Consider the following 15,065-nt stretch of genomic DNA (forward strand, 5'->3'; position numbering starts at 1 on the left):
GATCAGTTGTCCTTGCTTGCCAAGGACCTCGAAGACAAAGGGCCTGCTTTGCTGCTGGCAGGCTATTGAAACAAAGAAACTCCCTCCCACCCTGTCGCACTCACTACCCAGTCCCAGCGCCCCCATCAGGCTGAGCTGGGGAAGTTATGAGCCCGAAGAGGGGAGGAAGAAGGGAGGGTTTTTCTGGATGCAAGCTCGGTGGGGTAGGTAGGAAGAGAGAGGCAGTAGCCAGGGCCAATAGCCCCAGCTGGAAGACCAGGAAGGATAAGGGGTTGAGGAGCGTCTGTGCTCCGTCTCTGGGGCTGCTGCTATAGGGTCAGGAACTCATTCACTCCTGGATGTATCTTCTGGTACTAAGATCAGGTGTCCTTGCTGGCCAGGGAGTTCACAGACAAAGGGCCTACCTTGCTGCAGGCAGGCTGTTGAAACAAAGAAACTCCCTCCCACCCGGTTGCACTCACTACCTTGTCCCAGCGCCCAGTCAGGCTGAGCTCCAGTAGATACATTTATAACATTTGTTCTACCAACTCTCAATTTTTGTACAATTTTCCAGTTATCTAGATTTTTAATTTTGTTCAGGAATACTTAATAATTTCTTTGTACAGATTTTACTGGCTATAATTTTTCCTGTGCACTAAAAATTTAAATTTTAACAGTTTGGTACTTGTAGATTGAAATGCATTCTGTTTTTCTAGTTTAGAAGAATTCCTTTAGATCCTCAATTTGATAGATTAATTCAGAACTTTTACTTTATCTGTATGCGTTTTAATTAACTTGGCAGCTTTGTTTCTTCTATTACATTATTCTGTCTGCCTATCACCCGTTTTTATCAACCAGTTTATCTCCCTGTCATCACCATCATTATTATCATAATCAATTTAGCATCTATCATCATGTGTCATCTAGCTATTTATCACCAATGAATCTTATCTATCTATATGTCTATATTTATATCTATCTGTTTTTTCCTCTGTAGGTTAGTCTTAATACTTCTAGAACATGATTGAAAGAGAATGATAGTAGTGAATATTTTTCTTTATGAATGCATATTTTCCTTCCTATCCATCTCTGAATCCAAACATCCCTGTCCTGTACCTCTAACTGCCACGTCCCTTGGTGATCTTTGAGATGATGTTCTTATCTGATGGTTCCTCCTTCCTTGGAAGGAAACTTCTGTCACCTTTTTGTCATCTTGGGCCTTTTATTTTTATTAAAATTTATTTTATTTCAATCAAACCTATAGTATATAGACAGTCACTAGTGTAACAATTATAATTTTCAGACTGTAAAGGTCAAAGAGGTCAGTCAAAGTATACCAAGTCTGTATACAGTATCACTCAGTATTCATTGGTATTAAAATTATTGGCAGTCATTGGAGGGTACCATATTCATTTATTTAACAGAATAAACACCTATCTGAATAAAATATTAAAGCTGGCAGTGATTAAAAGAAAATAATAAAAGTAAAATTAATTTATTGCAAGCCTGATTCATATTTTGCTAGTCAAATAATTAGATATATGAGGAGCAATCAGTAGCACAGCTGGTATAATTTTTATAACCTAAAGTGTTTTTAATATTGAGTTCCTTAATGATATTAGCTTTATTTTGATTTCTTGGAGGTTGATGAAAAATAGTATTTATTTTAACTTCACAGTCTACTTTCTGCCACCACCCATCCCAAGTGCAACCTGAGCCTATGGAGTAAAATCTGGATACCTCCACAGTAGCGGCTTTGGCAGAGGCAGAAATTTAATACATATGTGTCTGGGACAGGGCAAGTGTCTGGGGTGTACAGTCTCAGCATATTCTGTATGGAGTGTCTGAGCTTTCCCATGTAATAGAGTGGCTAAGGATTAAATGGAGTCAACTTAGGTATGTTTTGGAAATTGTTGTATAAAATTCCAACAGTAACTATTTCTAAGTCACAAATTTTACTTCCTATCATATTTATTTCTGCTAAATTTTAAAATCCACAACATGGAACAGTCCTAATGTACATTTGGATGTAGTGATACTTTGAAATTCACAGGAAGGCTTCATTTGGCATCTTACAACTTCATGAAAGTGGGTTGCCAGAGTCTGTGACATCATCCTCTTTATGGGCCTTTATGAAAGTACATTGCATCATTTGAGATCTGGCAGCTTTGGGAGCTTGAAGAGACCTAAGCACAGGATCTTGTGTTCTGGTTTAGCTATTGCTGCTCCTTTCTCAAAGCTGTTCAGTGCATCTAAGGAGTCCCTTATGTTCCAGGATTTGGCACAGCCACTCACAGAAAGATGCTTAAGTTTTGAGTAATTGCATGATACCAAGAGACTACCCACTCTCATTATTTGCTCCCAAAAGAAAAACATGCCAGAAAGGGAAGATATATTTAAATTGTAAAAAGTTGGCTAATTCTAAGGGACTGTGCAAAGAATGATAAAATTAAAAGCTACATGCAAGCACATCACACCACAACTAAGATTAATACAGGAGGTATGGCTGAGTTACAAATGATTTAACTGTGGATTCTGCAGAGTATTTTACTTTCCAGGGTTAAACTATGGTATGCTTTAAATGTCTGGTTTCAAATGTAGATTTCAGGTGATACAGCTTAGCAGTTAAGCCACTTGCTGGTCTGGGAAAGGGCCCAAATTTGGTACACAGTACCCACTTGGTAACTCATAATCATCTGTAACTGTTCCAGGGAATTTGGTGCCCCTTTTGACTACTCCAGGCTCATGCAGGCATGTGATGAGGCATGTGGTACAGAGGACCTACACTCAGGCACACACATACACATATATAACAGAAAAATGTGACTCCATGTACTCACAGAGAAGATTAAGTTATAGCTTCTCTATCCAGTGTGATAACATGTTTTTGCTTTTGAACATTTCTGGATTCACTTGAAATGTCCTCAGTTCTCTGGTTTGGCCTACTTTCTGTATTGCCACAAAGTCTAACCAGCAATTTTTCTCCAACTATTAAAATGTAAAACCAAAAGGAAAGTCGGCTTTTCCCACAGCAGAGGAGCCCTACGCTTAAAAATTCAAAAGGAAGTAGAAGAGACTTGTAGAAATTTCCCTTACTTTTCAGCTTCGGGTTGTCATTCTTTTTTCTTTCTTTTTTTTTTTTCTTTTCTTTTTTAGAAAACTGACTAGAAAGCCCTCTATTGAATATGAACTTCAAGATAATGGGATGTGAGTCATCTTTTAACCCTTCTATCTGCTTGCTGCTGGTGAGGCATAGTGCTTAATTCTAGTAGACACTTCCTAATTTGGACCTTATTACATCAGTGACATTTATAGAATTAAAACTTATTTTCCAATTTCTGTGTTTATAAGCATGCTTGAGTGTATGGACATTACCATGTACATTTGGTAACTGTGGAGACCAGAAGCAGATGTCAGAGTCCCAGAAACTAGAGTTACAGGCAGCTGCTCTCTGCTGGATGAGAGTACTAGGAACCCAACCCAGGTCCTCTACAAGAGCAGCAAGTTCTTTTAACCACTGAGCCATCTCTACAGCTCCCATTCACAGAATTTAAAAATTTTTAATTTACCCCTTGAGCCATTATGAAATATTTGGCTGAAGTTGTATAAATCAAATGTTTACTAACTCAGGATATACAGCTATTTTTAGCTATATTTTACTGTATGGGAGCCTTGTCTAAGCCTCTTCCTGAATCTGAAAGTAAAAGAGAGAAACTGTAAAATTACTGTGATAGTCAAGGTTCTTTATAAGTAAAAGGGACTTACTAAGTTGGCTTGCACACTTCTAGTTGAGTGCCACAATAATGGCCATCTATACACTGGAAAGGCTGAGAACTTTCTAGCTGTTTGATCTATGAGGATGGATGCTGGGGGATTCCTGGAACACCACTCTTCTCAGCCCACATTGACACTGGAAAGCTGAAGAAGCTAGGTTCTCTAACACACATTAACAGGGGGTAAAGGTGGGTAGGCAAAAACCAAAGGATTGCCCTCCAACTTCCTTATGTCCGGGCTGTTGCTGCAGGTGTTACCCACTCTATGGAAGGGTCTTTCCTTCCTCAGTTAATCCTTCCTCAAAATCCCTTTTTAGACCAGCTTAAAAGTGGTTGCAATTGTCCTTGGCTTCTCAGTGAGCCCATCTTGTCAGCCACATTCAGAGAGACCAGTTTGATCACATGCTCCATCAGTCCCAGTCCAGCTGGCCTTGGTGAGCTCCCATTAGATCAGTTCCACCATCTCAGTGGGTGGGCGCACACCAGTCTTTGCTGACAAGGAGGGCTGACTGAGAAGCCAAGGACAATGGCACTGGGTTTTGATCCTACTGCATGTACTGGCTTTGTGGGAGCCTAATCTGTTTGGATGCTCACCTTCCTAGACCTGGATGGAGGGAGGAGGACCTTGGACTTCCCACAGGGCAGGGAACTCTGACTGCTCTTTGGACTGGAGAGGGAGGGGAAGGGAGGAGGAAATGGGAGGAGGTGGAAATTTTTTAATTAAAAATAAATAAATAAACAAACAAACAAAAAAGTGGTTGCAGTTGACTGCAGATTCAGTCAGTTAACATCCAAGACTAACTAACCATTTAAAGGACATGATCCCACAGGGAGCTGCAGACAGAGATGATTAGCAATGTATAGTGAAAAATTGAACTTCAAAAATGTACTTCTGCAAAGGACATAGTTAACAAGACAAAATGGCAGCCTAGAGAATGGGAAAAGATTTTTACCAACCTCCCATCGAACAGAGGGTTGATCTCCAAAACAAAGAACTCTAGAAAATTGACATCAAAAGAACAAATAATCCAATAAAGAATGGGGTATAGACCTAAACAGAGAACTTTCAACAGAGGAATCTAAAATGGCTGAAAGACGCTTAAGGAAATGTTCAACATCCTTAGTCATCAGAGAAATGCAAATCAAAACAACTCTGGGATTTCATCTTACACCTCTCATTGCCAAGATCAAGAATACTGATAACAACTTATGCTGGAGAAGATGTGGGGTAAGAGAAACACTCCTGCATTGCTGGTGGGAGTGCAAATTTGTACAGCCACTTTGGAAATTAGTATGATGATTTCTTAGAAAATTAGGAAACAATCTACCTCAAGACCCAGCAATACTACTTTTGGGTCTATACCCAATTGATGCCCAATCATACCATAAGGACATGTGGTCACCTATGTTCATAGCAGCATTATTCATAATATGCAGAACATGGAAACAACCTAGATGCCCCTCAACTGAAGAATGGATAAAGAAAATTTAGTACATATATACAACAGAGTACTACTCAGCGATAACAAATAATGACATTTTGAAATTTTTGGGCAAATGGATGGATCTAGAAAAAAACCATATTGAGTGATGTAACCCAGACCCAGAAAGACAAATATAGTATGTACTCACTCATAAAAAAAAGAAAAAGAAAAGAAAAACATAAAAAAGACACAAAAAAGAAAAGAAAAACAAGAACCAGTCTACAGTCCACAACCACAGAGAACCTAGACAACAAAGAGGACCCTAAGAAAGACATACATAGGAAAGAGAAAAAGACAAGATCTTCTGAGTAAATTGGGAGCATGTGGGTCACGGGAGAGGGGAAAGGAGGGGAATAGAGAAAAATGTATAGTGCAATGAAAATAATAAAAAAAAATTTAAAAAAAGAAATTAAAAATGTTCTTGTGAATTTAAGGGCTTGAATTACAACTTTGTTATACCTGAGGAAAACTGGTAAGTATTCAGTATGTCTTTAGAAAAAAGCAGAAAGGAAGACAAGACACAATATATCATAATCACATGTCTCATTATGTTTAATATAAATACAGTGTTTAATATAATACAGGGATAGAAGATATGAAGAATACTAAGAAGTGTAAAGCCAGGATGTGATTTGTGTGTTTGACACTACATTAGACATAATAGTGCATGAGCCTGGAGAGATGTGATAGGACTTGAAGTGTACCATATTTGTAAAGTGTGTACCAATGGTGCTTAACTTTTTAGAACCTTGGCTAAATAACTGTCTGTGAGAATTTGAGGTGACCCTGTCTAATATGAGAATGCATAAGCTTCCAGCCATTGGTGCTGGAGAAGTAAAGGAGAAAACCAAAAACTACATCAACACTGAAAGTGAAGCATTTAGTATATATACAATGTCCAAGAAGGGGGAAGCTGTAAGAGACGGAAGTGACCTAACTTTTGAGTGTTTAAAAGTTAAAATTTAGCTACATAAGAGAAAGGATAAAAGTAATGAAGACTTGAGCATTGTACCACATGATTCAAATCCTACTACTTAAGAAGCTGAGGTTGGGCTTTCATGAGTTTGGAGCCAGTCTGGGCTACATGGATAGACAGTGTCTTTAAAGTTTCAAAAAAAAATCAATAAGCAGAGTGTTCATCCTAAGGGATTTTAAAAGGACAGCAGAACCTACTGTAGAAAGGAGGAACTGCTGTGCGTGTGACAGAACTGCTGCGCAGAGACGTGGAGACCCAGTGAACCACAGTTGACTCCACCAATGGATGAGTGAAGTCTGGACCTTCTCCTGGGTAGATTTTAGAAGGGAAAGGAAAACAAGATGGGAACAGTTTTTTGAGGGCAAAGCTAGTCATGGCCTCAGAGTTAGGAGGGACTCAAAGGGTCGTTAGAAAATACTCGCCACCTTTCAACTAGGCCTTCTATTGTGACTCCGCAAGGGATTCAACCATTGCTTTGTTCCGAGCCTTCATGATGTACTAGTAGTGCGCAGACACATCAGCGGTGTGCTTTCATCTTCTGTAGCAGGGACCTCCTTACTCCTGCAAGCCAAAGGGCAGTGAGTAGAGGCTGCAGAGGAAGAAACAGCCACCAAAATTCATGGGTGATATGACTGCTTCTAAAGCAAATCTTCAGGTCAGTTTAACAAAGGTGAGCAGGTGGCTAACTGCAAGGTCTATGTAGCTATTCAGTTGTAAATCTAGATATCTGCAACCAAGAGAAAGTGAAAAATTAAAGCAACAAAACCACCCTATTTATAGTAGCAGTAGAAACTCTAAGAATAACTGTGATAGAGGATATTAAACATCTGTGCACAGGAAATCATGAGACTTCTTTGAGGCACAAGTGCATAGAGAACGGGGAAGCTCAACATAAAGCTGCCTCTTTTCAAGTGTGGTTTCAGTTTATGAGGGCCAACAAAAGTCAGCTGGGAGAACCTGGTGGTCAGCTGCTGATCTGCGACACGTAAGCCTTCTAGAGCAGTGGTTCTCAACCTGTGGGTCCAAAGACCCTTTTTATAAGGGTCACACATCAGATATTCTGCATACCAGATATTTACATTATGATCCATAACAGAAAATTACAGTTGTGAAGTAGAAATGACAATAATTTTCTGGTTGGGGGGGTCAACAAACTGTGAGGAACTGTATTGAAGGGCAGCAGCATTAGGAAGGATGCAAGCCACTGCTCTAGATTACCATAAACTTAAAGTAATGAAGACAGTATGCTGTTAGCATGGGAGGAACCAGGGACAAAGGAGCAGGGGAGCACCTGGTTCCAGGCCTGCAGCTGACATCAGAAAGCAGGGTAGACAAAGAAGGGCGCTGTGAAGTCAGTTTACCTGTATGGAGAAGAATGAGGCCGGGAATATAGTTGAGGGGGAGAGCACATGCCTTGTATGTGTGAGGATCTAGACTCAAATCTCAGCATTCCCCAAGAGAAAAAGGGAAAGATTTGGGTATGTGCATGTGTGTGTATCCATGTGCATGACTGTTAAAACATGAAGTTGAACATCTCATATGGGTGCGAAAGGAAAGGCAGTTTGGAAATAGTGCTGGGCTGATGCCCAAAGCATGAGTTTTGAGGTGCTCACAAATGACCTGAATTTGAAAGTCTTTGCAGTTGGTTCAGGGTGCCAGAATGACAGGCACTGGAGGCAAGATCTCGGGGGTCTGGGGATTGGGTTATGAGTTCCATGAGCTGCCCAAGCCTGTTCTATATGTCTGTGTGAGTGAACTTGTTGTTTGGAAAGTCTCTTGTTACCTCTACTCAGATGCAACATCATTACAGAAAGGTAGCGCCTGGTTGTGAGAGGAGCTCACTTTGCACACCTGGACCTGTGGTTTCAGAAAGAATGTGGTGTTCCAAAGAAAGCTCACATCAGGTGAAAAGTGCTTGCTTCTTCTGTTCCAGGCACAGGGGATTGGCTCTGAGCTGCACTAGCACAGGTGAAATGCTGGGTTCCTTTCAACATGTTATGTGTTCAAAGGTTGTATTCGGTGGTTCTAGTTCTTACAGTGTGTTTTGGGGACCCACAGACTCCCCAAGACTGTCCATGGAACTAAAAGGTCAAAGCTGTTTTCCTGAGACTGTTCTGAAGAGGTTTACTGCTTTGGCTGCGTTGACTTCTGCAGTGGCGGCTAAAGTGCTGAGATCAGCACACAGGTCAGAGTTGGGACACTGGACAGTGCTGGTCATCACCTCACCAAACATTCACATAGAAAACAAGCACCTATTTCAGTACTGCGTTGATGAAACTGGAGAAATTACTAGTTACGCTTCATCTTAGCTGTTGGGTCCTTGTTTACTTTTCCTATTAAACCTGTTATATAGAAAAAATGAAAATGTTTTTTAAAATAGGGAATCTCATCATCATAGACTGAAAGATGTATGCATAAATATTGGGCTGTTTCTGAACAAAGCAGTTTACCTACTTTTGGGTTATATAATTCAAGTTGTTTTTTTCATTGTTGATTTGCTGAAATGTTCCCGAATATTCCTTGGCTACTTTCTCTAGAGTATTGTTCTGGGCACTGAGGGAATTTGGCTGTATAGGATGTAGTGATTTCAAATGGATCACCACATTTTCATCCAGCATATGATTTTATGCATTTTAATAATTTAACTTCAGCCTAAAAACTGCTGTAATACTTTCATTTCTTAGGGTTTTGTAACCACGTTCCTTATAGGAATTATTCATTTGCACAGAGCTATTGCAGACACTTTGCCTGAAGGCACAGTACTCATTGCTTTCAGTACTTTCCTAGAGAAGGCTTTTTACTGCTGTTGGTACCATCATCACCACCACCTTTTGGACATGTATTTGGAAAAAACAGACTCAAAATTCTGCGTCTCAGCTATGCTTAGGAATAATACCGTACCCATAAACTCTGTGACTCAGAAGTCTATGAACAAAGGCATGATAAGGATCTTGTTGTAACTTGAAAAATAATTCTGGATTGGATGAACTTTTCAGTGCTTAAAAAAATGCAATGGTGCCTGGCGGTGGTGGTCAGGAGGCAGAGGCAGGTGGATCTCGTGTTTCCGAGACCAGCCTGGTCTACAAGAGCTGGTTTCAGGACAGGCTCTAAAGCTACAGAGAAACCCTGCCTAAGAAAAACCAGAGAGAGAGAGAGAGAGAGAGAGAGAGAGAGAGAGAGAGAGAGAGAGAGAGAGAGAGAGACAGAGAGAGAGACAGAGAGAGAGAGAGACAGAGAGAGAGACAGAGAGAGAGAGAGAGAGACAGAGAGAGAGAGAGAGAGAGAGAGAGAGAGAGAGAGAGAGAGAGAGAGAGGAAGCCTCCATGTTGGCAAGCCTGTTTACAACCCTGGGTGCAGTCATTAATACATTAAAAGAAAGGCGAAGGCATCAGGGTCTGGCACAAGTGCCCAGCAGGATGAATCACGTGCACTGGATGGATGTAATACTTCTTGAGGACTCTGATGTAAATTTTCCTAAATGCTTTTCCTAAAGATAAGTGGTTTTTGTTCCCTTTTCTGTTAACAGGGTAATAGGTTAACTAACCTGTTCTGTTGGAAACCAGAGTTAATTGGCATTAAGTTACAAATTTAGCCTTTTAATTCCTACAGTAATTAGAAATTGTTGGTAATTACAAGCTTTTTAAATCTTATAGTTTAATGATATTTATTAATATTGCTAGCCATGTAAATTGTACTGCTGTGTGGCTAACAGTATTAATGGAAGTGCATGTTTTTTTTCTTTGTCTTAATTTTAAACAGTAAATGGATTTATTGTTTATGGCTTCCCCATTGCTGTTATAAAAACAACAATATTTGTCCCATAGTTTCTAAGTCTTGGCAAGTGTTATTTTTAACGCACTGTGAAGTTTAAAGGAAAGTACAGTAAAAATGCCTGTGTTTCAGAACTGAAGGGCTAACTGCATACTGGAGCTACTTCAGCTTGTACTGGAGCTGCTGGGAAGGGGCCTAACTAGGAGTAGGTGTGGCTGTCCCCTCCTGAAATCTGGGCCAAGCATAAATGCAGAATTGTTTTTGTGTCACACACAGAAATTGTTTATTTGCTATGGTTATTCTATTAATAAATGGGAGGTAAGGAAGATTCTTCCCCTTAGGGAAAGAACAGAGAAGAGATCTACCTCTTCTTCAGTGTGGTAGGAAGAAAAGATTCCACTCTAAGGATTTGTAACCATAGACCAGTTGGTTCAAGTCTGGCAGTTTTGCACATGGAAGCCGCAGAATCGCTAGCTGAGATTACAGTCAGTGACCAGAAGCGAATTAAAACTTCTAATTAAAACCATTTCCAAAAAGGTCTACTCCCAACCTCTGAGGCCTTTGTAGGAAACCCCATGAAAGACCAAGCCTAAGAGAAATACATGAACTAGAGAAATAAATAAATTATCAGAATGTTGAGAGAAAATGAAGTTGGTTTTCATGGAGTGCAAGTATCTAGGCTAATTATAAAAGCCATGTTAGAGAATGAAGGTCTGGCATCAAGAGTTATCACAGAAATGGAATAATTGTTCATTTAACCAATCGGCATAGAGTCTACTGATAAGTTTTATTTATTTTAAGATTTGTTTTTACTTGAACTTATTTTTTAGACAGGATTTTCTTTCAGTGGGCAGTCTGATCTTTTATATTTCTGGACTTTGGCAAATGCCCTGAGTAAGTCTGATGTAGCTGGGGTAAAAGCAGGTTCCACTGTGTCCAGCTGTGTTTCATTTTAAAAATACTTATTACTACAGGATGATGCACCGTTCCTTCTACAACAGGACGTAAAGTGGTCTGTGTGGGTGTGGGGAGCAAACTGAGTCCTCTGCAAGAGCAGTGGGTCTCCTAACCTTTACTGAGCAGCATCGTGAATCCTAGCATGTGAGTTTTAAATAACATTAAAATTAGTGGGACAAGATTAAATGGGTGTCTTAGTTACATCTCCATTTGCTGTTATTAAATAGCTGACAAATACAACTTAGGGAGGTAATATTTTGGCTCCCATTCAAGGCTGTGGTCCCTCATGGCAGGGAATCACTGCAGCCAGAGCCTGAGGCAGGTGGTCACGTTACATCTGTAGTCCAGAAGCAAGGAAGAACAAATGCTTGAGTTTGGCTCACTTTCTCCTTATGCAGTTCAGGATCCGTGTAATGCTGCCCTGAAAGGCTGTGTTTTCCCACTTCAACAAACCTAATCAAGATAGCCTCCCCTGCCATGGTCATAGACTAGTTCTAGCTGATTCTAGGGCTCCTCAGGTTGACAGCTGAGATCAACCTGCCTTTTGGGAAAAGATGAAACTAGAGCCTGTCATGACTACAGTGGAGAGTTTCTTGCGCACAGTGAATAGCCAGATAGAAAAAACTTAATGTATTTAGCTACATTCAATGCTTGTCTAGGGCCACTGTATTATTTAAGACAATTGACAAGTAGAACAAATGCAGAAGTTTTTAAATGGTCATTTTTAACTCTGCACATCCATGTTTTACAGCATTGTCTACTTTGGAGATATAAATAATAGCAGATATTGTTATAGATGCATGCTTGCAAGTGTATAAGGAAGGATATAGTACTTTCAGGATAATTTTTTCCCTTCTGGACAACATGACAAAAGAGAAGGAAAGTTGAATTCGTAGCCATCGTCTAAAGTATGTAAACTGCCCGTCTGTTTGGTCTTGATACTGTATACAGGTGTTCCATTTTCTGTAACTTCCCTTTTAACTGACTTTATTTTGAGATGGGATTACACTATGCATATAGCCCAAACTGGCCCTAGACTTGGGATTCTCTTGTTTCGCTCTCTGGAATGTGGAAATTATAGGTATGTGCCACCATGCTTGGCTGGCTTCTTTTCTATAATTTCAGAAATGAAGCATTATATTAGTTACACCTCTCATTACTGTGACAAAACACTGAGAAAAAGCAATTTAAGGAAGGGTTTGCTATGGCTCACAGCTGGAGGGACAGCCCACCATGTGGGAGTTCATGGTGGGGACCTGAAGTAGCAGGTCCCATTGTGCCACAGCAAAGAAGCAGAGAGAGGTGAACTGGCGCTCAGCTTTATCCCCTCTCATTAGGTTTGGGACACAAGTCCATGGAATACTGTATTTAGAGTGAGTTTCTCCCTCCTTAATTAATCCAGAAACTCTCACAGATATGACCAAGGCTTTGTGTCATAGGTGATTGCGTCAAGTTGACAGTATCAAGCGCTACACTTGAGTTTTGTATGTGATGCTTTTTAGAGTTTTGTTTCTGGGCATGGAACCCCGGGCTCTGAATATGTTAGGCAAGTATCTTCCACTTAACCACAGTTCCATCTCTACATTTGAGAAACTTCTAAAGGAGGGGTGGAGGTATAGCTCAGTGGTGAAACACTTGCCTAACATGAACAGGCTCTGATTCTATTCTTAGCAGCCCTTCTCACATTTTAAAGCTTAGGAGTTGTATGCCACTTATCGTGATAAAAATGAATATAAGAAAAATCCTGTGGAGTCTTCTCACGTTCCTCATCATTGTGTATGTTTTGTGACTAGAGAGCAGAGGTGGCTATGGGAGGAGAGAGCAGGCTGTGGAGGTTGATGACTGTACCTTCTACTTCATCTGTTCACCACACTTCCAGTAGTGCAGCTGACAGTGTGCCGTACTGATTGTTCTAAAGGAATTCTGAAATGATGATAGAAATTAAATTGATAAAAATCTACAGATTGTCAGGGCTGGAGAGATGGCTCTGCAGTTAAGAGCATTATTTTTCCAGAAGACTTCAGTCGAATTCCCAGCACCCACATGACAGTTTATAACAGTCTATAATTATACATACATGCAGGCAAAACACCAGTATACATACAATAAAAATAAACTCTTTTTAAAAATCCACAGATTGTCGCCTTCTTCCATGTGTAAGAAATGCATTTATCACCAAGTGGTGGTGGCACACACCTTTAATCCCAGCACTCAGGAAGCAGAAACAAGTAGAGCTCTGTGAGTTTGAGGCCAGCCTGGTTTACAGAGTGAGTTCCAGGGTAGGTTTCAAAGCTACAGAGAAACCCTGTCTCAAAAAACAGAAAAAGAAAAGAGAAAGAAAATACATTTATCTGTAGCATGTAGTGCATGTAGAAAAGAAAAGAGAAAGAAAATACATTTATCTTTGCCATGTAGTGCGTGTAGAAAAGAAAAGAGAAAGAAAACACATTTATCTGTAGCATGTAGTGCATGTAGAAAAGAAAAGAGAAAGAAAATACATTTATCTGTAGCATGTAGTGCGTGTAGAAAAGAAAAGAGAAAGAAAACACATTTATCTGTAGCATGTAGTGCGTGTAGAAAAGAAAAGAGAAAGAAAACACATTTATCTGTAGCATGTAGTGCGTGTAGAGTGCTCACTCCCACAGCTCGTCCTGCCTTTCTGAGTTTTCTGAGTGCAAAGGTTAAAGATGCCTACACTCTTGATTTATGTTATTTTTAGATTGGCTCAGAATCCTCATGGAATAGATGTTTCAGTCAATGATTTTATAAACAAGCAAAGTTCAAACACAGTACTATGGTTTATCATTTGTTTGTCAATAATTTTTATGATGCCCACGATTTATTTTAAGGTTCAAAGAAAGAATTAAGATAAAAATAGAAAAATAAAAAAATAGAAAAAGAAATGATAGCGTATCTTTTCTCTGCTGCCCTCCCTGTCTCTCCCCTTCCACACAACCTTCCCCCAAGGTCTCCATGCTCCCAATTTACTCAGGAGATCTTGTCTTTCTCTACTTCCTATTCAGATTAGAGTTATGTAAGTCTCTCTTAGTGTCCGCATTGTGGTCTAAGTTTTCTGGGATTGTGGTTTGTAGGCTGGCTTTCTTTGCTTTATGTTTAAAAACCACTTATGAGTGAGCACATGTGATAATTGTCTTTCCTCACTCAAGTGTTTTCTATCCATTTTCCTGCAAAATTCAAGATGTCAATTTTTTCTGTGTAAATGTACCACATTTTCCTGACCTATTCTTCAGTCGAAGGGCATTTAGGTTGTTTCCAGGTTCTGGCTATGACAAATACTGCTGCTATGAACATAGTTGAGCACATGTCATTGTGGCACGATAGAGCATCCTTTGGATATATACCCAAAGTGGTATTACTAGGTTTTGAGGAAGGTTGTTTCCTAGTTTTCTGAGAAATCACCACAATGACATCCAAAGGGTCTGTACCAGCTTGCATTCCCACCAGCAATGCAGAAGTGTTCTCTTTTCCCCACAACCTCTCCAGCATAAGTTGTCATCAGTGTTATTGATCTTGGCCATTCTAACAGGTGTAAGATGGAATCTCAAAGTTATTTTGATTTGCATTTCTCTGATGAATACGGATGTTGAACAAAAATGTAGAGCTCAATAAAAATCAATTAAAAACAAAAACAAAACAAATTCCAAAGAGACAACCTATACATAGAGGGTCCTTAACTTGTACATGCCAGATGTCAATGGACAGATGGCCAGTGAAACCATGTTCTTAACTCCAACCACTGTCAACACACATTGGGGTACTGATTTATATTGATCTATTTTTGAAAATTGTAAAGCAATGATTTCAACAGAATCAAAAGAAGGTGTCAGTCTTTTGATAATTGCTTTATTATTTTGCTCTGCCAATTAATTCATATAGAAAACATATACCTCCCATTTAGAAGAAAGAAATAAACTTTTGATTAGTAATTTGTTCTGAAGTGCAACATTCCATCTTGGAGGGAAGCTCGTTAAAACACGAGAATCTCTAAAGATTGACCTATTAAGATTTGTAAGTGAACAACCCACAAGTCTCAAGAAGTCCCTGAAATTTAAAAGATTTGCAAAGTCCATTTCTCCTGAAGGTTGTATAGCAGTGAAAACAGAT

The 15,065-nt window shown here is 39.7% G+C and overlaps 1 protein-coding gene across 5 annotated transcripts in view; it reads left to right on the forward strand.

Annotated features, from left to right (window-relative positions):
• The window catches only part of Mpp7 (membrane palmitoylated protein 7), a 252,742-nt gene that overhangs the window by 147,360 nt on the left and 90,317 nt on the right, over positions 1-15,065 (forward strand). The window contains exon 2 of one of the 5 annotated variants that reach the window (XM_042055273.1): positions 3,136-3,224. The exons of the other annotated variants lie outside the window; for them this stretch is intronic. Coding sequence (XP_041911207.1) covers positions 3,165-3,224 — 60 coding nt within the window. The 5' untranslated portion in view covers positions 3,136-3,164. The remainder of the gene's footprint in view (positions 1-3,135; positions 3,225-15,065) is intronic. 5 annotated transcript variants of the gene reach the window in all.

This window comes from Arvicola amphibius, chromosome 6, assembly GCF_903992535.2.
Source record: "Arvicola amphibius chromosome 6, mArvAmp1.2, whole genome shotgun sequence".
Classification (NCBI taxonomy): domain Eukaryota; kingdom Metazoa; phylum Chordata; class Mammalia; order Rodentia; family Cricetidae; genus Arvicola; species Arvicola amphibius.